Source organism: Aquarana catesbeiana, linkage group LG05 (assembly GCF_042186555.1).
Source record: "Aquarana catesbeiana isolate 2022-GZ linkage group LG05, ASM4218655v1, whole genome shotgun sequence".
Lineage (NCBI taxonomy): Eukaryota > Metazoa > Chordata > Amphibia > Anura > Ranidae > Aquarana > Aquarana catesbeiana.
This window is the reverse complement of record NC_133328.1, coordinates 559,429,351-559,455,687: the sequence shown is the minus strand read 5'-3', so window position 1 is coordinate 559,455,687 and position 26,337 is coordinate 559,429,351. Positions and strand designations below refer to the sequence as shown.

Below are 26,337 nucleotides of genomic sequence, written 5' to 3'. Positions count from 1 at the left end.
GATTCCGCTTCATGGAGGCTTTCACGTGAAAGGGGCCACTGGGCTGTTTTCACACTGATGCGCTGTAGTTTACCCACACCGCGGTGAAGAGGCGATATATTGCCTCCTTACCTCCTGATTTGCACACATGATTGCCAGGCAATGCATGTGATTGCGACAAGGTAGTATGGCAATTAGAGGTTTAAATCAGGTGTGAGGAGGCAAAACTGGATGACACTGTGCCCAGTGATCTTTGACTTCTCCCATGTTGTTTAGATGGATCTCCACCTCTTTAAGGTTGCCTACCTCTGCTGTAGATTCTGTTCCCTGCTACAAAAATCTGAATTTTATTTTTCACAGAGTCATCCGAACAACAGGCTATCTCCTATTCATTCTTCATCTTAACGCATGCATTTACTATTGGGCCTCCAACTACGAAGGCATCGGTAGCACCAAATGGGTCTATGATGGAAATGGGAACATGTAAGTTTCATTTTTGTGACTTACTGCACTTAAAGACTTGCTACCAAGTGATGTGATTGATGCTTGCAATAGTTAAAATGTAGGCAAGAATTATATCAACTTGAACTCTGTGTTATTGAGCAATAACCTTTAAGACGCTCAAAGGATCATTTTAGTATTAGGGTATGTGTTTGACATAAGGCTCAGTTAATGCTAATATGTTATCATGAAAGGTCAAATTCGGCAGCCACCAGTATAACTATCTGTCATTTGACAAAACTGACAGCTTGTTATTTCATTTGCTCTACAAATGACACAAAGACAATAGAAATGATGGAAAGATGCAGGACGAAGGGTATTATTTATTCATCCAAACCATCGCCGATCTCAGTAGCAGGAAGATCAGGAGTGACATAAGCTCTTGTTGGGCTTAAAGTGTCTTAAAGGAAACTCACATATAATTAATGATAATTACACTTTTCTGTGTCTTTTTTTTCCAAATAGTTTGTGTTGAAACATCTAAGGTCATTTGATAGGACATTCTTCTGCTCTAATGCCCTCGTTAAATTGCATTCCAAAGTTTCAGTAGTGGCCACAGAAAAATCTGATTCTTCAATCATCTATGGTTTTGGGACAAGCAGCTCCTGTAGTGCTGTATATATGGATAGCTCTGACAGCCGATGATATGCAGTATTTATAACCAGAGAATATTCATTTCAGTCTTAAATGTGTCATCCAGCAATGATACTGCCAGTACTGCAGAAGCTGTATGACTAGCAGAGAAGACATTTTTAGCCTTAGGTCATAAAGTATTACACAGAAAGTTACCCCATTTTGCATACTGTAACTCTGCAGTTTCTCCATAGCTTAAAGCGACCATGTCACATATTTAAATGAGGCAACCCTGCTCTAAGCAGCAGCGTCTGTTAAATTTAGTAATGCCTGGCTTTATCCAGCCAGTGCTTGACAGATGCTGCGGTTTCTCTTGTTTTTTTCTTTAATTCCAGTATAGTTGTTTGCTCCTGCTTGCTTTTAAGGAGTGTCCCTGTTAGAGAGGGGGGAGGAAATAGGGCTGGAGTATTAATATTTTGTGTTGGTGGTGTATGCTGGGGAAGGGCATAAATATTTGGGACAACCTTGAGGAGAGGTCCTTTCCCACCAGCCTCAGGCCTGGGGAAGAGTGATGCCAATAGACTGTCTTACTGGGCCCACTGCCTGAATGGATCTAACATGTGCTTGATGTTGAGGCTAGGATAAGAACCAATAGTGGTCCTCAGAAGCTGTCCTGCTTGGCTGAGTTTGAAGGTGAACCAAAGTGGGGGGGGTCCTAGAAAGAGCCACTCTTTTGGGGGGAAGTTTTCTGTAAAATAAAGTGACTGTATTGGCTTGATGGAGCTGTACACTATATGAGCTGGAAGTAGATCTGGAGTCTATAAGTGTTGCCATGGGTAACTGGAGCCACAACCATCTATCCCTGTGAGTCTAGAGCAATAAAATTTTTAAAAGCCCAAAAAAGTAGTTGGTGTCCAGTGGTTTACAGTCCCCTATCACTAGTCATGGGCAAAAGCTGGACCAGCCAATTTCTGATCCATCTATGGCCTTTTCCACTTCAGAGAAGTGGGTCTAATGATTCACTTCTCTTGAACGGAACTGTTGGAAAGGTTTTTGTTTGATCAGTGCCTGCAGCCAATCTGAGGAGTTTTCACTGTCAGAATACAATAGCACAGCGGGGATGTGTCCTCCATGCACCTTGGTTGTGTGGATGGAGGAATCCATTTGCTTTTTTTGGTCAGCCCACCAGCTGATGGGAAAAAAAAGATCCATGTATGGACAGCCTAAACTTTGGGGTAAATGCTAGCCCACTCTGCTACTGAAGGTTCCTCACATGCCCCTGGAAGATAGGGGAGTGCTACATAAACACTCTCAACCAAGCATGTACTTGTAAAAACAAGAAAACACTGCTCTGTTTTTTTCCATGTACTTGTAAAGCAAAGACTGAATAATTATCTCTGCTGCCGTCCATATCACTGAATGCTGCTCCAATCCTGAGAAATGGTACAGGCTTGCTTGAGATTGTTTAATTACTAGCAGCCTACACACAAATATGAACAAACGAATTTGCAAGTCTAGCTATAAAAGATTAATATTAACCCCTGTATGTCTGAGAATGTCCCTTGATGCTATGTTTCAAGGATCACAATCTGGTGCAGCTCAGCATTGAAACTAATCAGCTTCAAGTTTTTTTTTGTCAAAGCTTAAAGTGGTTGTAAAGGCAGAAGGTTTTTTATCTTAATGCATTCTATGCAATAAGATAAAAAGCCTTTTGCGTGCAGCAGTCCACCTCAACCCCCCTAATACTTACCTGAGGTCCATCTAGATCCAGCTATGTTGCACGAGAGACTCAGCTATCTGGGAGCCGGGCCACGGCTCTGTGTCTGAATTGACTTGGTTTGGGTGCCCCCATAGCAAGCTGCTTACTGTGGAGGCACTCAACAGGAGGGAGGAGCCAGGAGCACTGAAGAGGGACCCGATAAGGGGAGGATCTGGGCTGCTCTGTGCAAAACCACTGCAACAGGGCAGGTAAGTATAATATGTTTGTATATTTTTACCGGAAAAAAAAAAACGAGACTTTAGTAACACTTTAAAGTGATTGTAAACAAAACAACCCATTTTGTTTAAAATTGAAACAAAAGGCAAAATATTTGTGTATAGATATACAAAAAAACATTATAAGTACCTTTTTTCCCACTTTTTATAAGTGATCACATTCTCTCTGTTCCCTCTCTTCTCATTTGCATTAGAGCTTGGCGGAGGAGGAACAGCAGTACACTGAGCTTCTCAGTGATGGGCTGTGCAGGGGGTGTGTGTCAGGACAAGTCTGCTCATTGGAGAAGAAAAGGCTGAGGTCCCAGCACAGCTAGAGAACTGGCCACAGTGTGCTCTCATGCCTAGTGTGGTTAGTTTATTAATAGGAAAGCAGAGGGACTAGCAGGAACACCAGGTATTTCATACAAAGAAAGCGATACAAAGAGAACAGGATACTTTTTAATACAAGTACATGGTACAACAGGCACATATCAGAAATATGAAATGCTGGGGTAACAAACACTTTAACTGAACAAGCTGGAGTTAGAAGCTGAATGGCTACCATGCACAGCTGTTCCAGATGTTGCATTCTCCAGTTTTAGTAAATCACCCAATTATTATTATTATTATTATACAGGATTTATATAGCGCCAACAGTTTACGCAGCACTTTACAATATAAAAAAAGAGACAATACAGTTATAATACAATAAAATACAAGAGGATTAAGAGGGCCCTGCTCAGAAGAGCTTACAATCTAAAAGGGTGGGGCAGGTGGTACAAAAGGTTACAACTGTAGGGAATGAACTGATGGAAGTGGTAGAAGATTAGTTGGAGACGTGATAGGCTTTCCCAAAGAGATGAGTTTTCAGGGATCGCCTGAAGGTAACAAGAGTAGGGGATAGCCGGACCGGTAGAGGTAGCGAGTTCCAGAGGATGGGAGAGGCCCTGGAGAAATCCTGGAGATGAGCATGGGAGGAGGAGATGAGAGAGCTTGAGTGTAGGAGGTCTTGAGAAGAGCGGAGAGGACGATTTGAAGAGGGGATAGCCTATGGAGAGGCAGGCCAATGAGAAGGGAGTTGCAATAGTCAAGGCGAGAGATAACAAGGGAGTGAATGAGGAGCTTGGTGGTTTCATTTGTTAGAGATGTTACGGAGGTGAATTCTACAAACTTTTGACAATGATTGGACTTGGGGCTGAAATGACAAGTCAGAGTCTAGGATTACACCTAGTACCCTGGCGTGAGGGGAGGGACTGATAGTTGCATTGTTGATTTTGATGGAAAAGAAGAGGAGGGGGGCACGGGCGGGTAGGAATATTAATAGCTCAGTTTTAGAGGGATTTAGTTTAAGGAAGTGGTGTGACATCCATGCTGATATGTCAGTTAGTAAGTTAGTAATGCGAGAGGAGACTGAAGGAGTGAGGTGAGCAGTTGACAGATAGATTTGGGTGTCATCAGTGTATAAGTGGTATTGGAAGCCGTGGGCGGTTATCAAGTGACCAAGGGAGGAGGTGTAGATAGAGAAGAGAAGGGGTCCAAGAACAGAGCCTTGGGGCACCCTCACAGAAAGGGGCAATGGAGAGGAGGAGACAGGAGGTGATGTGATCTGCATAGCGTTCATTTACAGAATAAATGCGTGTCTGTGATCGCACAAGTGTGAACCCAGCCTCATAGTGATCATAACAGTATAATACCCCGTTTATCCTCATTCAGCCTATATAAAGCTAAAATAGAGGGCAAACATAAATCTTTCCTAGAAAAGACAGCAAATTTAATATATTTTAGGACTGAATGTTCTTAAGCACAATCATGTCTCATTCTTTTTAACAGACGTAGTGGCATTCGGCCTTAGTACAATTGAGAAATCCTTGGTTGTGCTGCCAGTGAACTCTATAATGATTGTCAAAAAGATAACACGGTCCAGTGTCACTTCACTGTGTCTGTCAATTAGTGATGAAACAACTCCAGAAGATTGCTGAGTAAAGAGTACCGATAGAAAATGTGAACCCCTAGGAAGGTTAGACAGACTTTATAGAAGATTTATACCTAATTAGCACTGTGTATGTCAGGGATAATGTACAAAAGAACATGTAGAACACCCAAGCCTGCCAGCACTTCTCTGTATGTAACTCAGCTCACATGGAGCTACACTGGCACTTTATAAATTTCATTGGACTGACTCTGAAAGTGATTAGCACATGTTTTTTTTTATTGCATCAGCATGTGTTTTCGCATTTCCTATGTAAAAATCAAGGCTCTGCCTGCAGGCCTCAATCACATTTCAACATAGTGAATCAACACAACTTCTCTTGAGCATCCTAAAACATGCCCTCCCACCGAGTGCCCCCATAGCAATCAGCTTACTATGGGGGCACTCGTGCATGCTAGCTCCCTAGCCCCCCTCTGTGTGTCCATAAGACACACAGAGGGGGGCTAGGCCCTGCCCCCGCCCCACTCCCTCTTCAATGGCTGTGATTGACAGTAGCAATAGCTGATGCTGTGTCTGAGCCAATGAGGTGGGAGAGCCTCTGCTCTCATGCACATCGCTGCATCAAGATTGGGCTCAGATACAGTGGGGCAAAAAAGTATTTATTCAGCCACCAATTGTGCAAGTTCTCCCACTTAAAAAGATGAGAGAGGCCTGTAATTGTCATCATAGATATACCTCAACTATGAGAGACAAAATGTGGAAACAAATCCAGACAATCACATTGTCTGATTTTTAAAAGAATTTATTTGCAAATTAAGGTGGAAAATAAGTATTTGGTCACCTACAAACAAGCAAGATTTCTGGCTCTCACAGACCTGTATTTTCTTCTTTTTCTTTTCTGCATTTTCTTAAGGGGCTCCTCTGTCCTTCACTCATTACCTGTATTAATGGCACCTGTTTGAAATTGTTATCAGTATAAAAGACACCTGTCCACAACCTCAAATTGTCACACTCCAAACTCCACTATGGTGAAGACCAAAAAGCTGTCGCAGGACACCAGAAACAAAATTGTAGACCTGCACCAGGCTGGGAAGATTGAATCTGCAATAGGCAAGCAGCTTGGTGTGAAGAAATCAACTGTGGGAGCAGTAATTGGAAAATGGAAGACATACAAGACCACTGATAATCTCCCTCGATCTGGGGCTCCACGCAAGATCTCACCCCGTGGGGTCAAAATGATCACAAGACTGGTGAGCAAAAATCCCAGAACCACACGGGGGGACCTAGCGAATGACCTGCAGAGAGCTGGGACCAACGTAACAAAGGCTACCATCAGTAACACACTACGCCACCAGGGACTCAGATCCTGCAGTGCCAGACGTGTCTCTCTGCTTAAGCCAGTACATGTCTGGGCCCCTCTGAGGTTTGCTAGAGAGCGTCTGGATGATCAAGAAGAGGATTGGAAGAATGTCATATGGTCAGATGAAACCAAAGTAGAACTGTTTAGTAGAAACACAACTCGTTGTGTTTGAAGGAGAGAGAATGCTGAGTTGCAACCAAAGAACACCATACCTACTTTGAAGCATGGGGGGTGGCAACATCATGCTTTGGGGCTGTTTCTCGGCAAAGGGAACAGGACGACTGATCCATGTACATGAAAGAATGAATGGGGCCATGTATCGTGGGATTTTGAGTGCAAACCTCCTCCCATCAGCAAGGGCATTGAAGATGAAACGTGGCTGTGTCTTTCAGCATGACAATGATCCCAAACACACCGCCCGGGCAACGAAGGAGTGGCTTCATAAGAAGCATTTTAAGGTCCTGGAGTGGCCTAGCCAGTCTCCAGATCTCAACCCCATAGAAAACCTTTGGGGGAGTTGAAAGTCCGTGTTGCCCAGCGACAGCCCCAAAACATCACTGCTCTAGAGGAGATCTGCATGGAGGAATGGGTCAACATATCAGCAACAGTGTGTGACAACCTTGTGAAGACTTACAGAAAACGTTTGACCTCTGTCATTGCCAACAAAGGATATATAACAAAGTATTGAGATGAACTTTTGCTATTGACCAAATACTTATTTTCCACCATAATTTGCAAATAAATTCTTTCAAAAATCAGACAATGTGATTGTCTGGATTTGTTTCCACATTTTGTCTCTCATAGTTGAGGTATACCTATGATGACCATTACAGGCCTCTCTCATCTTTTTAAGTGGGAGAACTTTCACAATTGGTGGCTGACTAAATACTTTTTTGCCCCACTGTAAGTATAAGGGGGGCTGGGGAGAGGAGCGGCATGCAGAAAGTTTAGAAAGTGTCAAATGCATAAGGGTAAAAAACCTGCTGCCTTTAGAACCACTAGTTACTTTACTAGCATATAGAGGGTCAAATTTCCAGCTGAGATTTTTAAAAATAGAGCAATCAAATAAAAAAGCAAGGTACATTTCCAGGAATGAAGAAACAATCCAAATTGGCTGCTGTACCATGTACTTGTATGGGAAATTAACCTGTTCTTTGTATTGCTTCCTTCATGTGAAAGCCCTAACAACACTAAACAGGATAGCACACCGTGGTCAGTTCTCTAGCTATGCTGGGAACTCAGCCTGCTCCCCTCCAATGATCAGACATGACTTGACACCCCCCCCCCTCGCTGCAGAGCCATTCAAATTCACTGGGAAGCTCAGTGTGCTGCTGTGGCTCCTCCCCCAGCTATTATGCAGCTCAGAACAGAGGGAATGTGATCACTTATAAAAAAAGGGGAAAAAAATATTTATAATGTTTTTTTTTTATATCTATACAAAAATGTTTTGCCTTTCATTTCTATTTTAAACTGCATGGGTTGGTTTACAAGGTAATCATTTACATTCACTTTAAGTAAACTTTTTAGCTATATGGAAGCTGCCATTCATGACCTCCTTCTGAAAAAGTTAGTTGTTTGGCTGTTATGCTGGCCCTCTTGGTTCAGTATTATGTGAGTTCCAGACATGAAACACGTTTCAGATAGGGAAAGTCAGAGCAAACTTAGAAGTTCTTATCTACATTAGGTACTTGTTCAGGGATAGTGACTTTTAAAATGGCTGCTATGAGAGCAGTATGAAGGTTTCCATTGCAGTCTTTCTCCAGAAAACACAGGATGTCTAGTTGTGCCTGACTTAAAGTGTTTGTATACTTTTTTTTTTTACTTTTATCTACAGGTAAGCCTATAAGGCTTACCTGTAGGTAAAAAAAATCTCCTAAACCTTTACGGTTTAGGAGATATTCCCCGCGCAATGAGCCCCTGACTGCAGCGGCGCATGCGCACAGGGGATTCTCGGCAGACAGCCCGGCAAACTCCGGAGCTTGCCGGACAGAAGTCTCCCACGCGCATACACGGGAGTGACGACATTGCAGCTCCGGCCACTCACAGCGCCGGAGCCGCGATACCCGGAAGACACGCCGAGGGGAAATGTCAGCTCCCTCGGCGTGGACCGGGTGAGATGCCGGCTCCTCGTTCTAAGGTAAGTATCTCATAATGAGCTAGTATGCGGTGCATACTAGCTCATTATGCCTTTTCCCTTGCAGGTGTCGAAAAAAAAAAAAAAACAGCGGGTATACAACCGCTTTAAGTATAGTACAATCACAGGTCTGGAACATATTCTGTAAATGAATCAGATAAGTGTTGGAATTCCTTATATCTATATTTGCTCTGGGTCAGCAACTAAGGTTCGGTTCACATATGAGCCGCATGCGTATCACAGCAGGGGTCGGGTGCGTGCTGGTTCAGCGTTTCAGGTCTGATTTAAGCCCAAATATTGGGCTAAATTCGAACCTGAAACCGACCAAAAGACGCACAGAATTTTTGTGCAAAACGCACCAGATTCACAGCAGAGATATGTGAACCGGCTTCATAGAGAGCCGATCAAAATCTCCTTCTATTGTGAATTGAACACGGGGATCCCGCATCCAATTCGCAATGGTGTGAACCCAGCCTAACATAGCATTGAAGTCAAAGCGTCAGAATGACATCCCGGAAGCCAGCATTCTCAAACAACCATATAGTGGCAGCCTCTATTAAATTCTCATGATAGTTTTCCTTTAAAGTGAAAGAAAGGACATGATGGCTACATACCTCCCAACATTTTGAGATAAGAATGAGGGACACCTACTAACAAACGTATGTAGGCATAGGACACGCCCCCTGCCACACCTCCTTAAAGGAAAATTAACCAAAAAAATGTTAATTAAATCCACAAGGGCTTTTTTTACCACTACTATTCCTTTATATTGGCTTTTAAAATGTACAAATGCAGCAATTTAGAAATTGGATGAAAGGTTTAGCACCTGGAAACACTTTTTGAAAGATAAAAAGTACATTTTATATACAACTATGAGGATCAGACCAAAATGAGGGACAAATGAGGAGTAAAGAGGGACAGAGGGACATTGCTCCAAATCAGGGACAGTCCCTCGAAATCAGGGACAGTTGGGAGCTATGTGGCTAGGAAATTGGCATTTGTATATTAAAGAGGAACTGCAGTCTGCTCACATAATTTGTAATAAAAACATCTTTGCCATTCTGAAGCTTCCCTCCAACCACTTTGCATATTATTTTATATATACTGTGATTCTGTACTTGCCAAATATGCTGCAGAAATTTCCCTCCACTAAGTCTGACTGCAGCCATTTTAACTGTGGGCAGTTGAAGCTGCTGCCTGTTCACTTCCTGGATTTACACAGACACACAGAGGCACACCTCCAGTTCTGCAGCCCTGCAGCTCTCATTGGCCCTCTTATGACTCATCCCCCCTCCCTTCCCGGCAAACTCTCTCAAGAATGAGCGAGAGAGCTGTGCATGATGTCATAAGGCTTTCATAGTTGCTAACATTGTAAAAAAAATTTTAGAGACACCTTTTTGGCTGTAGGCGGAGTCTTGTTATAATTAGGGGGTGGGGCATGCATTTGTAGGAGTGGCACAGGGGAAAGTAAAAATGCGGCGCGCGAAGCGAGGGTGAGGTTTACGTGAAAAAGTGGGCTTGTCTTAAATGGGCGTGGCTCAAAGGGGTTGTGGTTAGAGTCTGAGATGAATGAGGGATGGAGAGGGAAAGGGGGTGAGAGGGATGGAAGGACAGCAGCCCCAGATCCTACACAACAATGGAAATGTGTGTATTCTAGAAAGTTTAACAATCAGCAGATAAAGATACTCCAAACACCTGGTGTTAGCACTTCAATCATCCCGGCACCATGGTTGTTATGGTGTCAGGATGATTGAAGTGCATTATTTCTATTATTACATTGTAATATAAAATGAAATCATTCAACTCACCATAATGCCAAATCAGTGGGATCCCTGAGCGTTTAACCTGCCATCCGTCCTTGCATCAGGTGCCCCCAGCAGAGTCCGTCCTTGCATCAGGTGTCCCAGCAGAGTCCGTCCTTGCATCAGGTGCCCCAGCAGAGTCCGTCCTTGCATCAGGTGCCCCAGCAGAGTCCGTCCTTGCATCAGGTGTCCCCAGCGGAGCCCCCCTTACATCAGGTGTCCCCTGCGGAGCCCCCTTACATCAGGTGTCCCCAGCTGTGCCCCCTTACATCAGATGTCCCCAGAGGACCCCCCCTTACATCAGATGTCCCCAGCAGTGCCCCCCTTACATCAGGTGTCCCCAGCGGATTCCCCCCTCACATCAGATGTCCCAGGCGGTGCCCCCCTTACATCAGATGTCCCCAGCAGAGTTCCCCCTTACATCAGGTGTCCCCAGCTGTGCCCCCCTTACATCAGATGTCCCCAGCAGTGCCCCCCTTACATCAGGTGTCCCCAGCGGAGCCTCCCTTACATCAGATGTCCCCCCTCCCTTACATCAGATGTCCCCAGCAGAGACCCCTCTTACATCAGATGTCCCTAGCGGTGCCCCTCCTTACATCAGGTGTCCCCAGCTGTGCCCCCCTTATATCAAGTGTCCCCAGCGGATTCCCCCCTCACATCAGATGTCCCAGGCGGTGCCCCCCTTACATCAGATGTCCCCAGCGGAGTCCCCCCTTACATCAGGTGTCCCCAGCTGTGCCCCCTTACATCAGATGTCCCCAGCGGTGCCCCCCCTTACATCAGGTGTCCCCAGCGGAGCCTCCCTTACATCAGATGTCCCCCCTCCCTTACATCAGATGTCCCCAGCAGAGACCCCTCTTACATCAGATGTCCCTAGTGGTGCCCCTCCTTACATCAGGTGTCCCCAGCTGTGCCCCCCTTATATCAAGTGTCCCCAGCGGTGCCCCCCTTACATCAGGTGTCCCCAGCGGAGCCTCCCTTACATCAGATGTCCCCCCTCCCTTACATCAGATGTCCCCAGCAGAGACCCCTCTTACATCAGATGTCCCTAGCGGTGCCCCTCCTTACATCAGGTGTCCCCAGCTGTGCCCCCCTTATATCAAGTGTCCCCAGCGGAGTCCCCCCTTACATCAGGTGTCCCCAGCGGAGCCCTCCTTACACCTGGTGTCTCCAGGGCCCCTCCTTACATCATGTGTCCCCAGGGCTCCTGTTACCTGTAGTAGTATAACACAAGATGGGGGAAAGTGACAAGAGAGGTGCCACCATAACCCCTTGCAGCGCTCTCCAGCCTCCTCTGTGCTCCTTTCCCGCCATAACACTTGAACAGGGACAGTGACACCCAGCCGAGCAGTGGAACGCAAGCCACTTCCTCCTACACAGCGCTGCTACACAGGAAGGCTTACAGCAGACCATATCAGCTTCCAGGTTACATTAGGTCATGGCATGCTGGGGGAGTGTGGTGTATCAGGGTGGATGAGGCTGCGCTGAATAGGCGGGGTTTAACTGGGTGAGAGGGGCTGGGCGGGATGAAGGCACACAGTGGGCTTTGTGTTACAGCCACCCGGCCGGCTCGGCCTCTTGTTCTTGGTCTTCGGGAAAATGGCGGCGGCCGCGGACCTCTAGCGGAGGTGGCGGGGAGCCGCGAAAAATCGGGAAAAAAAGAATTTCCCAGGACATTTACTGGGAAATGCTAAAATCGTGAAAAAGGTCCAAATCCCGTGAATGTCCTGGGAAATTCGGGACAGTTGGTAAGTATGGGCTTTTTACCAGGCAAGAAACAGGAAGTGGGCTGTAGAAGGTATTTATTGGCAGGAAAAAAATGTTTTACTATCCAAAGTTAAAACAACAAGGGCAGAAGATTTAATAGATGGAAAGTTGAAAAAATGACTGAAGGTCCGCTTTAAATAGGCAGCAAAGGCAGCCTCCATATTTCTCTCAGGAAAGGTTTAATTTGAAGCAAACTCCCCAGTGGGGTTACAGGCAAAAAAAAGAAAAGTCTGAGAGAAATGTTGATTGTTTTCCACATCATCCAAGCCAAAAAAAAATAAAAAATTGGTTTTGCTAACAGACTTTCAATGCCTCCAGCATACTGATATTTGCATACCTTTCTATGAAACAAGAATATAAAGTTATGTTGCATTTTTTCACTTCCCAGATAGATAAATGTGCAGAATAAACAGAATAAAAAATTTCCAATATTTTCTGAAATATTTGTTGCGTGCGAGTGAGGCAGAGCCTCGGCACATTATAAGTCTGATCCGGCCTATGCCTCTGTCATTATTTATGCTCGGTCTGCTACATACTTCTCTAGCTGTTTACACAATAGCATGCCAGTCTATAATAGTATTTGTTTAATTCAGCGCCAGAGGCTCTGGAATGGGTATCGATGTGTTGCAGAGCAGCCTGGCATCCCCGTGTCCAAAACATTGTTATTTCAGAGGCACTTTCAGAATAAAAGGCATGCCCTCTGTATTGTCATTGTGGAACAGCTCCAGTCTATTACTGCAGGATGGTTATGCTTTGTCAATCATTTTACACAATGTTCACATATGCTTCTAGATTTTTGGACCATTTGCGCTGCTTTTCCCTCCATGGATCTTTCTGATGGCAGTTTTAGAGATACACATATTAAATAGACAGAACCATTCTTGCTCTATTTTAAATGCTAAAGGGCGCACATAGGTGATTGCTTTTACCATTATCACATGAGCTGTAAAATTGCTTGACCTGCAAGTGGGAGAAAGCAACCACAAACTGGAGATTTAAAAGGAAAAAATGTTGTTTATTTTATTCCCTTTGAGAAAAAGAGAATCTACAACATGACTAAAATACACTGTGTATCCCAACTTGAACATTGTGAAATATGTATAAATTTATGTGCCACTTATCACCAATGTCACTACCCAGGTGGGGCTGAGAGGGTGGGGTGATATTGAATATTGGAACTGAACACATTAAAGTGGTTCTAAAGGCAAAACATTATTATCTTAATGCATTCCCTAATGCATTAGGTAAAACATGTCTCAGTAAGTGTACCACCCCCTCACCTCCCTATATACCTATAGTCCTATATCGATCCAGCGGTGTGCCCATCTGCTCTCTCTCTCTTCACACAGACACAGAGGAATCAGCAGGAGCCATTTGCTCCTGCTGCTTCCAATCAAATCCTGTGAGGGAGAAGCAGGAGGAGGGACCAAGCAGCGCTGTGTGTCTATAAAGGCACAGAACCCATGTCGGGAGTGAGACCGCAAGTATGCCACCATAGAAAGCAGCTTCCTATGGTGGCGCACCAAAAAATGGAGGAGGCTAGATCCCTGGCAGGGGACCCCAGGAAAGGAGGATCAGGGTCACAGTTTTTAATAAATAACAAGATAATAACATTCACATCATTTGGACACCACTTCTTCAATAACATACAAGAATTCTAACACAGCTATTAAAGCTAGGTCCTTGATAGCTCACCCAATGTAATATTGTAATCCCATGCAGGCCACCAGCCATCCACAACCAGCCTGGTGGGTACACACCAGTAATTTTACACCATTCTTCACCTTCATGAGCACCATATAATCATATATATTTGTAAACTAACCTTCAAAACATAACCAATGATCTTACTTCTTTGCACCTTTAAGAACCCGCTGATGCTGTGAAAAGAGTACAACATGGCCCACAAGTCCCCCATCCTCTTCCCATACCTCAATTCCCCAAAGTATGCACTTTTAATAATAGCCACACTTTTGGCAAGAGGGTGGGTGGTTGGACCAAATTGCTCACCTCACTTTCATTTGCTCCTTGTGGCTTCCCTAAGTTACAACCACCTCCTCCCTGCTCCATATGCCATATCCTTAAACCATTCCCCATCCATTCCTAATCCTTCTCCTGCCTTCAATCCACCCTGTCATTTTCCCTTTCTCCTATGTGCTCAGGGCAGTCTGGAATAAAGGGTCATGCATTCAATTTCAGGAGAAAATTCCAGTTCTGATTTACCAGAAAACATCCAATGTTAATTCTATCGATGCCCATCATGCAGCCCTCTAGTTCTTTTGTCATGGCCCTGCTAAACCTTTTAAGAGATTTTAATTGCTTCTTTTCTTTTCCTTTTTTTTTTTATTTTCGTGTGAGAGTAAAGATGGGACATTTGTCAGATGCTATGGTACATTGATGCTTTGCATATATGAGGGGCATTGGTTCTGTCATAATTGGCTTGTTGGGCAGATACCACAGTTATTGATGATTTTCAGACATTTGTCAGAAATACACCAATTATTGCAGTTGTGTATTCATTAAATATTACATCTATTTATAAATGCAGCTGGTGCACTACCTGAAGAGCAGAGCTTTAACTGGCAGAGGTCCGGCCAGTATTATCAGCCAACAATGTTCATGGTTCATGTTTTGCTGGGGGGGTTTTGCCTTCCTCTGGATCAACTGTAGGTAAAGGATTGTATATATAGAATTGTATGATTTTTTCCCCCTTTTATTGATTGAACTAGATGGACTCGTGTCTTTTCTCAACCAGACTATGTAACTATATAATATTTGTTTTGCAGAAAATGTGTTTATATTGTAAAAATATAATATTATATTATAATATATTATATATAAAAAATATAAATAATAAATAATAATATATTAAAAATACAATATCATAATACAGCCTCCAATTGTAGCAGGTTGTATCCAGGTAAAGCAAAGTACATAGAATATGTCTCCTCCTACATGTGCCAAGCATGACCTTGGAGGAGGGCTGATCCTCACTATTGCCTGCAGCTGACCCCATTACTGACTTGTGATGCCTAGTTCTGCACTGTCTCTGTATGGAGGGGGCCATCTTGGTAGAGGAGAAGGGTTTTGCTTCTTCATGTCATAGATGTCCCCTGATGATTAGTGATCTGATAACTGGTGGAGGGGGGGGGGGTAATATTCAAGAGGCAGCAGAAGAGGCAAAGAATGAATAAAGCAGAAGCAGAGAGATCATTACACTGCAGCTTTCTCTTTAGACAAAAAAACATTGAACAGCGCAGTACTGACATCATCAAACTTTTCTCCAAATCATTTCAGACTAGCAGTCAGAGGCAGCAATGCCTTTGATCTCACACAGTAGGTCTACAACTATGAGGCTGTTGGTACAGGAGTGCCTAGGGTAAACTCACATGCCAGAAAGTGCACTGCTATTTTTAGGAGCAATTCAAGATAAAAAGTAAATCTTTCAGGGTATTGTTTTGGCACAGGTAACATTTCTAAATATTTCTTATAACATAGCAAAGCTTTTTCTTCTAAGTTCAGATTTACTATAAAGCTCAATTCCAGGAATTGCTTCTTTGTATAAAATGAGGTACACTATAAAGTAAGTCCATCGAGCTGCATGACAGTTCCTGGGCTTAGCTCTATTATTTATATCTGACAGCTTTATAGTACTCCCAGTAGACAGCTATTTTGCCTAGTCGCTGCAGCTGCTATGCCTACCTCTCCCCTCCTCCTGCCCAATCACAGAAGCCTTGGTATTATGTGAACACATTCACAAACTATAAAGGCTTCTGTGAATAGGCAGCAGAGGGGAAAGCTGCTCTCTGTGCTTCTCTACTCTCAGATCCCAGAGTGTCTTTCCAGTAGAGCAATAAACCTGTCAGATGTAAATAATAGAGATAGGCCCAGGGGAAGTCATGCAGCTCTTTGGACTTAACTCATATAGGGTGTACACACAGTCGGACTTTGTTTGGACATTCCGACAACAAAATCCTAGGATTTTTTCAGACGGATGTTGGCTCAAACTTATTTTGTCTACACATGGTCGCACAAAGTTGTCGGAATTTCCGATCGCCAACCACGCGGTCACGTACACCACGTACGACGAGACTAGAAAAGGCCGGTTCAGAACCAAGCGCGGCACCCTTTGGGCTCCTTTTGCTAATCTCGTGTTAGTAAAAGTTTGGTGAGAGACGATTCGCGCTTTTCAGACTCGTGGCTTTCAGATCGTTTTCTGCCGTTCAGTTTGTGCTTGTGGGTTTGTATCTGCTCTTCAGTGCGTGCAAGCAAGTTCCGCGTGACTTTAAGTAGTCATTGTATTCTTGTTCGTTCGTTACTGTTTTTTCAGGTTGCTCTTCACAGGCCTTGCTGTTCTTCAGTGCGTTCTGTTACTTCATTCTGAGCAGCCGACCGTTTTCTAGCCATGTTTCGTATGCGTACTCCTCGTAGAGTTCGTGCTGTGCGGGGGCTTGGTGTTGGGGTCCTGACCTTGACACAAGTCCTGTCCATGAACAGGGTGGGGAGGAGTTCATGGACCAAGAATTGGTTGCTTCAGCGTGACCAGTTCTCTCATATGCCTTTGCTCCGTGAGATCCGTGAGAATAATCCTGATGATTTCAGGAACTTTCTCAGGATGACGGACCCCATGTTTCACCATTTGTTGGCTTCGCTGACCCCCTATATCAGCAGGCAGGATACCTGCATGAGGCAAGCCATCACTCCGGAGCAGAGGCTGGTCGCTACCCTGCGGTATTTGACCACGGGGAGAAGCCTGCAGGACTTGAAGTTCTCGACAGGCATCTCCCCCCAGGCTCTGGGGATCATTATCCCAGAGACCTGTTCTGCCATCATCCAGGTCCTGCAGAAGGAGTATATGAAGGTAAGATTTTTATCCTTTATATCACATTTTATTGTATTGAATGTTTGGTAATATATTGTATTTCTTTCCTCATTCCCTAATTACCATGATTGTAATATGCTGTGAATGTCCCCTTTGTCCTCATGCATGCTGGATTTTTATGTAATTATTATTTTAGGTCCTTCATACATATTTGCCCTTCACTAACCTCCCCAGCATGTTGTCTCCTGCCCTATATTCACCTCATGTAGTCACTTAACAATGTATTTTATCTGCTCCATAGTAGTGCTTTACCCCACACACCCCCTAAAATGTTTGGAAATGTTATTTTTTATTTAAATTCAGGCAGAGTGCCAGAGTTTTTTTTTTTGGTGGTGTCCCCCAAAAATTTTTAGTAACCCTCCCTCCCCCAACTGCTAAGTCAGCTGATCCCAATTCTCTATCCTCAATCATCTATCTGCTGACTTTGCCAAACCCATACACACTATACCCATCTCTTTACTGGTCAGATTTATGGATGAATTCCCCAAAGCATGTAGTGCAAGGGCCTGCCTGTATACTTTCCAATGGTACTGTTTAAAGTTTTTGTATCCTATTACAGTATTATCTTGATAGGTAATAGCAGAATGTCCAAATGTCCTCAAATGTGTACAATGTGTATTTATATCTTTGTATTATGACACTTCTTACCTGTCCAGTGGTCTGCCAATAGTGTAACTAAGGAGGGGCTGTTCAAAGTAATACCCATTATTTAGGCATTCATCTCTCAAAGTGAAGAGGGTTACCTGTCCAAGATTTCCACACACCCCCTATAATGTTAGAAATGGCCCATGAGAGGGGGGGAGGGGGAATATGATAGGTGTACCTTATACTTTGGCCTTGTTAAATTCCCCTTAATAAATGCTATCTGGAGGTTGCCCCATAATGTTTGTGTATAATCTGCTTGCCATGTTTCTGAGTAAAAATAGTAATGTTTATTGTTTTTTCCTCAACAGTTTCCTTCCACGCCACAGGAATGGCAGACTGTGGCCTCCTACTTTGCCGAGCGGTGGGACTTTCCTAACTGCGGAGGGGCAATTGATGGGAAACACGTCCACATCGTCCCACCACCCAACTCGGGGTCGTACTATTATAATTACAAGGGGTTTAATAGTATAGTGATGTTGGCGGTGGTGTCGGCTAATTACGACTCCTTGTATGTGGACGTGGGGAAGAATGGCCGGATGTCCGATGGTGGAGTCATCGCCCAGACGGAGTTCTACAGGCGTCTCCAGAATGGCAGCTTGGACTTGCCAGCTCCAGAGGACAATGTGGAAGGACTCCCATTTGTGTTCGTTGCTGAAGAAGCGTTTGCGCTGGGGGACCACCTGATGCGGCCATTCCCAATGAGGACCCTCACCCTGGAACAGAGGGTTTTTAATTACCGGCTGGCAAGAGCTCGAAGAGTGGTGAAGAACACATTTGGAATCCTGGCCAGCCGGTTCCGACTATTTCTGACACCCATCCATATGGCGGAGTATAAACTGAACCATAATTTACTGGCATGCTGTGTTCTCCCTAACTTTTTAAGGAAACATTCGGCCAACTATGCTGGCTCAGTTGGGCCTGAGGCCGGAATCCTACATCAAACCACACTGATGGCGCTTGAAAGTGGCCGTCCTGGCTTGCCCTCCCTGAGTGCCCGTGATGTCCGGTTACGCTACCTGGAGTTCTTTGCGGGTAGGGGGGCTATCAATATGCCAGACAATCTGTGAAGCCTTTTTATAATAAAAAAAAAGAAATTCTTGGTGGACATTTACTGCTTGTGTTTGTTTTAGCTGACCCTGACAGAAATGTGTTGAGTCCAGAAAATGTCGTGATTGTGTAACCTTATACAAAGCACTGTTGGCTGTTATTTCCTAAATGCAAAAACACATTTCACTACAAGTGCACTTGCAAATGCACTGAAACTGCACTTGTAGTGCAAAGAGGATTTGCCCTTAGGAAATAACACCCATTTTTGCAGAAAACAGCAATTACATCACCCCAAAAGTGTTGTATTGTAGTGTTGAGACAATAAACCACACATTCTTGAGTAAGCAACTTTTTTATACCTGCACAATCACATGTGCATTTACCAAAGGTTTTTAAAACAAACCAACATGTTTGTTGTATAACAATTTTTGCAGTAGCATTATCAAAAATCGAAATGTCCATTTCAGATAAAACAGGCCTGTGTAAAACCAACAAGAAAGCCAAAAAACTTGAACTTACAAAGTTCACATTAGGTAAAACCTGAAGGCTATATCAGACATCAGTATTTAGGAACTGGGTTTGATATAGCGTTCAGATGGGGGGAAATCACCCCTGGAAAAGCCAAATTTGGAAGATGCACACCAATTTACGAATGTCAACATGTGCTATCTGCCATCAGGGGGGATCAAGGGATGTGTTTTGGGGGAGCAAGCCCTTCCTCAACGCTACTTTATAATTGAGGAAGGGGTTGCACCCCCAAAACGCATCCATTGATCTCCCGTGATGGCAGATAGCACATGTTGGCACACTGTGCATCCTCCAAATTTGGCTTTTCAAAACATTGCAAAAATATTTAAAAGATTGGACCACAATCCAAAAAGTGATTTTGTGGGGTTTTAAATTCGCCCCAAAACATCAATGATGTTATTATTTTTTTTAATAACATCATTGATTTTTTGCTGTATGTTTTGCAGTTCTACATTACACCCCATGATCTCCCCGATCAGGATCTGGGCACTTTCTGATGTGAAACGTTCTGGATCCACAACCTCACGATCACCTAAAAAGAGAGAAAGAAAACAAAAACAGGTATCAAAAATCTGCCACCATCCATCTCTTTTACCTGAGCCTGTGGTCGCAGACACTCACCTGTTGTGGTGCCAATCTCCACCACATCTTCTTCTTCCTCCTGCTCTTCTTGTGTTGGTGTTAGTTCCCCTTCTTCCAGAGGTGGGGGGTCTGTGGTCTCCTCGGATGAGGGGTATCCTCCGAGTCTTTTCTCCCCTATGTAAAACAAAAATGGTATAATTAGCACACAGATATTTGATGGCAGAACTAGAAATAGGAAACATTGCTTGGAAGTGGGGTACAATTGTCTATTTTAGCCGAGTTCAAAGATGTATTTTTTTTATTGGCCTTTGTCAAGCTGCAATACTTTACCTGTTTAGTACAAGCTTTATAGATGGAGACCCCCCTATAGTATACACTGGAGCACCTGTGTGGCCCCCTAATAAAAATGGTGTTCTGGTGTCCCACACTAGTGCTCCAGTGTCCAGATGTGAAAACAGCTGCTCAGCGTCCTCTCCTTACACACAATCTAGTTGGCATTTCATTCTAGTAACAAACCCATCTACACAAACAACTATTTGGCATCCAAGTAGGCCCAAAAAAAATGTGGGAAAATGCATATGGCCTAAACAATGGTGTTTTAGAGGCCGAAAGAAAAATGTTTGATACGGACGAATAATGGGCCCATGAACATTAAAGTTGCCCTTTTAAACGTTACAATTAATAAAAGCATATGGAGCAGCACAAACGCAATAAAGACAGAAAGAATAAGAACACAGCACAACTACTTACTTTTTTGCAGCACTCTCCGGATCTTTCGGTACTGCTCTGGCTCTCTCAATTTCAGGTCCGACCACCGCTTCCTGAGCTGATCTTTCGATCGTCGTACCCCGAAATTCTTCTGCAGACTTTTGATCACTTTCGCCATGATCTTGGCCTTTCTGATATTGGGGTTGGGGTAAGGCCCATACTTTCCGTCATAGTCGGACTTCTTCATGATGTCGACCATCTCCAACATCTCCCCAAAGGACATATTTGTGGCCTTAAAACGTCTCCTTCTGGATCGGGACGTGTCCGGATCCGGGCTTTCCTCCTCCTCCTCCTCGTTCCTGCAATTAGCACGCACCAGCTGTGACTCCGCCATGTGCTCTTCCCCCACTGCGCCGAACGAAAAGGGGCGGGGAATAGACTAGAAAGAACGTCAGGGGCGGACGGAGTTACACGCATGCGCAGTATGTATAAAGCGTAACACGCGTGCGTATTACGTACGATCTGTGAGCGGAGGAAGGAGCATTGGACGCGCCGATCGTAAGAACGAAGGTAAGAGACAAACTTGTTCCTATACTGCTTCTACATTGAAGCCTATATTGTAACAAGATTAGGAGAGTTTTGTCTGACATTAGGCTTTGTCTTGTGTTGTGTCTTGCAGTGAACATGGATATGCTAATGAAAGATAATGACTTCATGTCAGTATTCCTAGATATGTTAAGGGAGCTGCCCTGTCTGTGGGAGATTAAACACCCCCATTTCAAGAACCAAGCAAAGAGGAAGGCAGCACTGGAGCAATTGTGTGAAATTGTGAAGCAGGTGATCCCCACGGCAGACATCACCTATTTAAAGATCTTAATTGGTGGCCTGAGGAGCACATATGTAAGGGAGCGCAAGAAGGTCCTGGATTCACAGTGATCAGGAGCAGCAGATGACATCTATGTCCCCAGGATGTTGTACTACGACAGGCTGCATTTTCTGGCAGGCCAGACTGAACCCAGGCCATCCCTCTCCAGTCTTCCTTCCACGCTTCCTTCCCCCCCCGGCTGAGGCTTCTGACGCCCAACCTGGGCCTTCCAGGCCACATGTGCAGGAGCCCAGATTGAGCCAGGTATAGCATTCCTCTAAATATTTCTGCTTTTCCAATCAATGATGTTAACTAGATGTTAGTTGGGAGTACTAATTTATGATTGTGATTGATGAAGCAAAACATTACAACCATGTCCCTTTTTCATACACAGGGAAGTCTCAGCCAGGAGGTGGCCGGGCCGAGCCGGCTGGTTGATCTGCAGGTCCCTCCACCCCCCCTGAAAAGAGAAAGTGGCAGTAGGAGGAGTGCCCTAGAGGAGGCTACCAGAGGACTCTTTTGGAGGGCTACAGAGGTCCTGGGAGCACGACAGACCGTGGAGGAGGACATTGCTGCCGTCATTGCATATAAAATGCAGAGGATGGAGGAGGGCCAACAAGTCATGTGTGAGGCGCTCATATTGGAGGCTCTTAACAAAGGTATGAGGGGCCAAATGACAGCTCAGACACACCTTTGCGATGGTCCTCCTCCTGCAGGTCCTCCTCCTCGTCCTCCCTCTCCTCCAGGTCCTCACAGTCCTCCTCCAGGTCCTACTCCTCCTCCTGCCACATCTCCAACTGCACAGCCACAGCCCGGAAGGAAGCGTGAAAGGAAGACCAAAAAGTGAGGACCCTGGATCCAGTCTGGTCGGCCAAAAAATGCAGCCTCTTGTGGTACCACAGCCTGGGGACACAGATGTCATCTGCTGCTATCCGGATCTCTGCGAATTCTGGACCAGACTGCCCTCCCTTACATATGGACTCCTCAGGCCACCAATTTTGATGTTCAAGAATTGATGTCTATCGTGGGGGTCCCAGGCTTCACTAATTTCTCTTGTTGATCCAGTGTTGCCTTCCTCTTTGTTTGGTTCTGAGCCCTTAATAAAGGATTTTTGTTTTGAATTATACTCTCCTATGTGTTTTACTTCAAAAATGACAGTTTGTTTGTGAGGATTCAGGTACATTTCAAATATACAATGTGAAATGAACAAGGGACACCAACACCAAAAAATCTCCTTGAGATTAAATAATAAAACATATCAATGGTGTTGGGGTAACTTCACACACAAAACACACACAAAAATATTCTGGAGTAAAAATAAAAATAACATTGAACAAAGATCAGCCTTTGAAAAAATTCAAACATTAAAAAAAAAAAAAGGCTTAAAATCCCAAAAAGCGTGTATACATTGCGAACGCTAAGTTTACCAGAACGAGCTGTTCCGTCTTGGAATTTCTTCTGAGCATGCGTGGCACTTTGTGCGTCGGAACAGGCCACACACGGTCGGAATTGACGCGATCGGATTTTGTTGTCGGAAAATTTTATCTCCTGCTCTCCAACTTTGTGTGTCGGAAAATCCAATGGAAAATGTCCGATGGAGCCCACACACGGTCGGAATTTCCGACAACACGCTCCGATCGGACATTTTCCATCGGAAAATCCGACCGTGTGTACGGGGCAATAGTGTGCCTTCCTTTTTGGCAAAGTGACTGAATTTCTAAAATTCATCTTTAATGAAAGCAGATGACCAGGAGTAATAGAAGGACTAAAATACTAACTTTTCCAGAATCCCTCCAGTGCTAGTCATATGACCAAAAGCCTAGGCATTAAATCACTTGGCCAACACTACAAAAAGCCTGCAGCAGCAACAGTAATTATTTCAGGCCTTCCTTTGCAACATTTTCTTTATTCTACATCAGTGCATACTAAAGCAATGGTGTAAACAGGAGCTGTGTTCAGCATATATTTTAGTCTTGTTATGACTGTTCAGATTTTTGGCTATATACATTTTTTTTCAACAGTTGACAACTGAAAATTATTCGGCATTCATGCTTCTAATATGTGTCCTTGGTTCTTTTGTCCACAGGTATCTGAGATGTTATTACTTTGCTGTTCGAACTTTAATCACCATAGGGGGACTTGCTGAACCTGTGACAATATTCGAAATACTCTTCCAGCTGCTAAATTATTTCACTGGAGTCTTTGTCTTTTCAAGTTTAATTGGACAGGTAAAAGAGAATTCATTTTTTTTTTTTTTTTTTTGCTGTGAAGGTACCAGGACAAGTGAAGAAGAGAGTTTATAGTGTTATAACTGGGTGACGTGGAATCTTATGTTAGCAGTCCTGGAAAAAAAAGTTTTCAGCATATGTCATTTTGCATGATGGCAATTTATGCTCATTCCATACACATAAAAGTACTTTTTTTTTTCATTTTTAATATCCTGCTGTCACCAAGTGACACCAGGAAGAGATGTTTGGCTTACCAGTAGATGCTGTTTCACAATGCCACCGGATGACAACAGAACAGTCTTCAGGTAGGGTTTCCACTGCTGATTCATGATGGACAGATGTAAGTGCAAAGTTGTTAGAAGCTTGCTAAATGTCCAAGTAGATTGCAGCAAACAGGCACAGTGATGCACTATGTTGTCAACTGGAGTAATATCAGCATGTGTTAACAGACTTGGAAAACAGAGTGCATGGTAAGGTAAGCAAAAGGTTAGAAAGCAGAAAGTAGATAGAACAATTCCAAACAACATGCTGGGTCGGGTAGACAGAAAATCAGACAAAATTCAGGATGCAAACACTGGTCTATATTCAAGCAATATCCTTGAGCTAATGCTCAGAAAAAATAGCAGTTGTGAATGTACACGTCCATTTCCTGGAGCTTGTGCTTGTAGTGTGCACAATCTCCAGCAGATGACAGCAACATAGTGGAGAAGACAAACATGCTGCACTAAAATGAAGTGTCCACAAGATGGCGCGTAATCAGGTGTTAGGTTCAGCTTGGGCCTGTAAACTGCCCTCTCTTGGTTAAGCTCTACTCTACTGTCATTCAATTGTGAAATTGCAGAGCCTATACCGACTGCTGAAGTTCTGGCATTTGACAATTGAATGTCTTGTGGTAGGGCCATGACTTAATCTCAGCTTGGAGAGAATGCAGGTTACTGTATATAGATGGTACCCAGGATTCAGGGAGATCCTTAAAAACATAGAAAGTGTACAGAAAACAAGAGCAGATATTTGCAAGCACTTGCTTGACTAGGAAATGTATTTGATTAAGCAGTTGTCCAATTTTAGGACTAGTTTTGGGAAAATTTATCTTTTAGATGTATTGTCAGAAGAGGAAGTCATTTTTTTTTTAATGGACCCTTCCATTTCTTTGTAATTACGATACTGGGAAATATACAGTTTAGATAATTTTCTGTAAACCCTGGCTTCTTTCCTTTGTGTTCTTTTTTTGTTCTACAGTTAGAGCATTAGTAATAGTTAAGACAAATTAGCATTGAATGTAAAATATTTACTGCTTTACTGCTCCTTCTGACAATCACGTCCATCAGTTAGCTGACTCAAAAAACAATATACTGTACTTCCTATAAGGATGTAACCAGATCTGGATAAAGTGAGGAAGGATTAGCACATCTGTTTTGTTTTTTTTGTTTTTTTATTGCTGTCTGTGTCCTTGTAGGATAGATTTGTCCTCAGTATCTGTTCTGATGACAACTGTCACCGGGACAAAAATTAAAGAAAGATCTAAACTGTTATATTTCAATACAGACATCTGTTCCTGGTGACAACTGTCGAATTTTGAATTTCTCCTTGCTATGATTTATTTTCTAATTACTTGTTGTAATTTAACCGCTTCCTGACCAGAGCACTTTTTGCGATTTGGCACTGAGTCGCTTTAACTGACAATTGCGCGGTCGTGCGACGTTGTTCCCAAACAAAATTGACGTCCTTTTTTTCCCACAAATAGAGCTTTCTTTTGGTGGTATTTGATCACCTCTGCAGTTTTTATTTTTTAAATAAATAAAAATGAGTGCAGCGCTAAAACTGAATGAGTAAAAAAACATATGCTAAAGAACATAAATAAATAATTGACCCATCACACATTATATTATCAAACCAACAGGTCTCCTATAGAAAATAGAGGCAAATGTCTCTGCATGTGTCATATGTGAGAAAAAATCATATAACTTAAATTATGTGATCCCAAAAGAATAGCAAAAAAAAGTCCATAAGTGAAGTAGGTGGATGATCAAAATTAAATTCCAACGAAAAATTGTGACACAGGTGATTCCAGCATCCAAAGTGACTTGCACCCAAGTGAGGTATGAGGCTCCTTACCAGCTCAGGATGACCACCATAACAGTGGTCCCACCAGGCGTTTGGGAAATTAACAGGTCACCCACAAACCTATGCCGATCATTCCAGTGTGTAGAACTGTGCTGATGTTTTCCAAGCTTCAGGACCATTGGCATCTTTAATTTTATTCGGACTTCATGAAAGGAACCTTCTAAGCATTACTTTCCAGCCATCCTCCACAGGTCGACATAATCATTTCACACTGTGCTCAGCAAAACGACAGGGCTGCGGATTTCTATGGAAGACCTTTTCAGTCACAGCCTGAGGGACGTCTGACAGAGCTGTCTCTAAGGAAAGTTTATATGGCAAATTGAAATGATTATGTCGACCTGTGGAGGATGGCTGGAAAGTAATGCTTAGAAGGTTCCTTTCATGAAGTCCGAATAAAATTAAAGATGCCAATGGTCCTGAAGCTTGGAAAACATCAGCACAGTTCTACACACTGGAATGATCGGCATAGGTTTGTGGGTGACCTGTTAATTTCCCAAACGCCTGGTGGGACCACTGTTATGGTGGTCATCCTGAGCTGGTAAGGAGCCTCATACCTCACTTGGGTGCAAGTCACTTTGGATGCTGGAATCACCTGTGTCACAATTTTTCGTTGGAATTTAATTTTGATCATCCACCTACTTCACTTATGGACTTTTTTTTGCTATTCTTTTGGGATCACATAATTTAAGTTATATGATTTTTTCTCAC

General features: G+C 43.6%; 1 protein-coding gene across 1 annotated transcript in view; it reads left to right on the top strand.

Annotated features, from left to right (window-relative positions):
* The window catches only part of CNGB3 (cyclic nucleotide gated channel subunit beta 3), a 427,114-nt gene that overhangs the window by 261,844 nt on the left and 138,933 nt on the right, over positions 1–26,337 (top strand). Inside the window, exons 11-12 of the mRNA XM_073631915.1 lie at positions 340–462; positions 23,364–23,505. Of these exons, the coding sequence (XP_073488016.1) occupies positions 340–462; positions 23,364–23,505 (265 nt within the window). The remainder of the gene's footprint in view (positions 1–339; positions 463–23,363; positions 23,506–26,337) is intronic.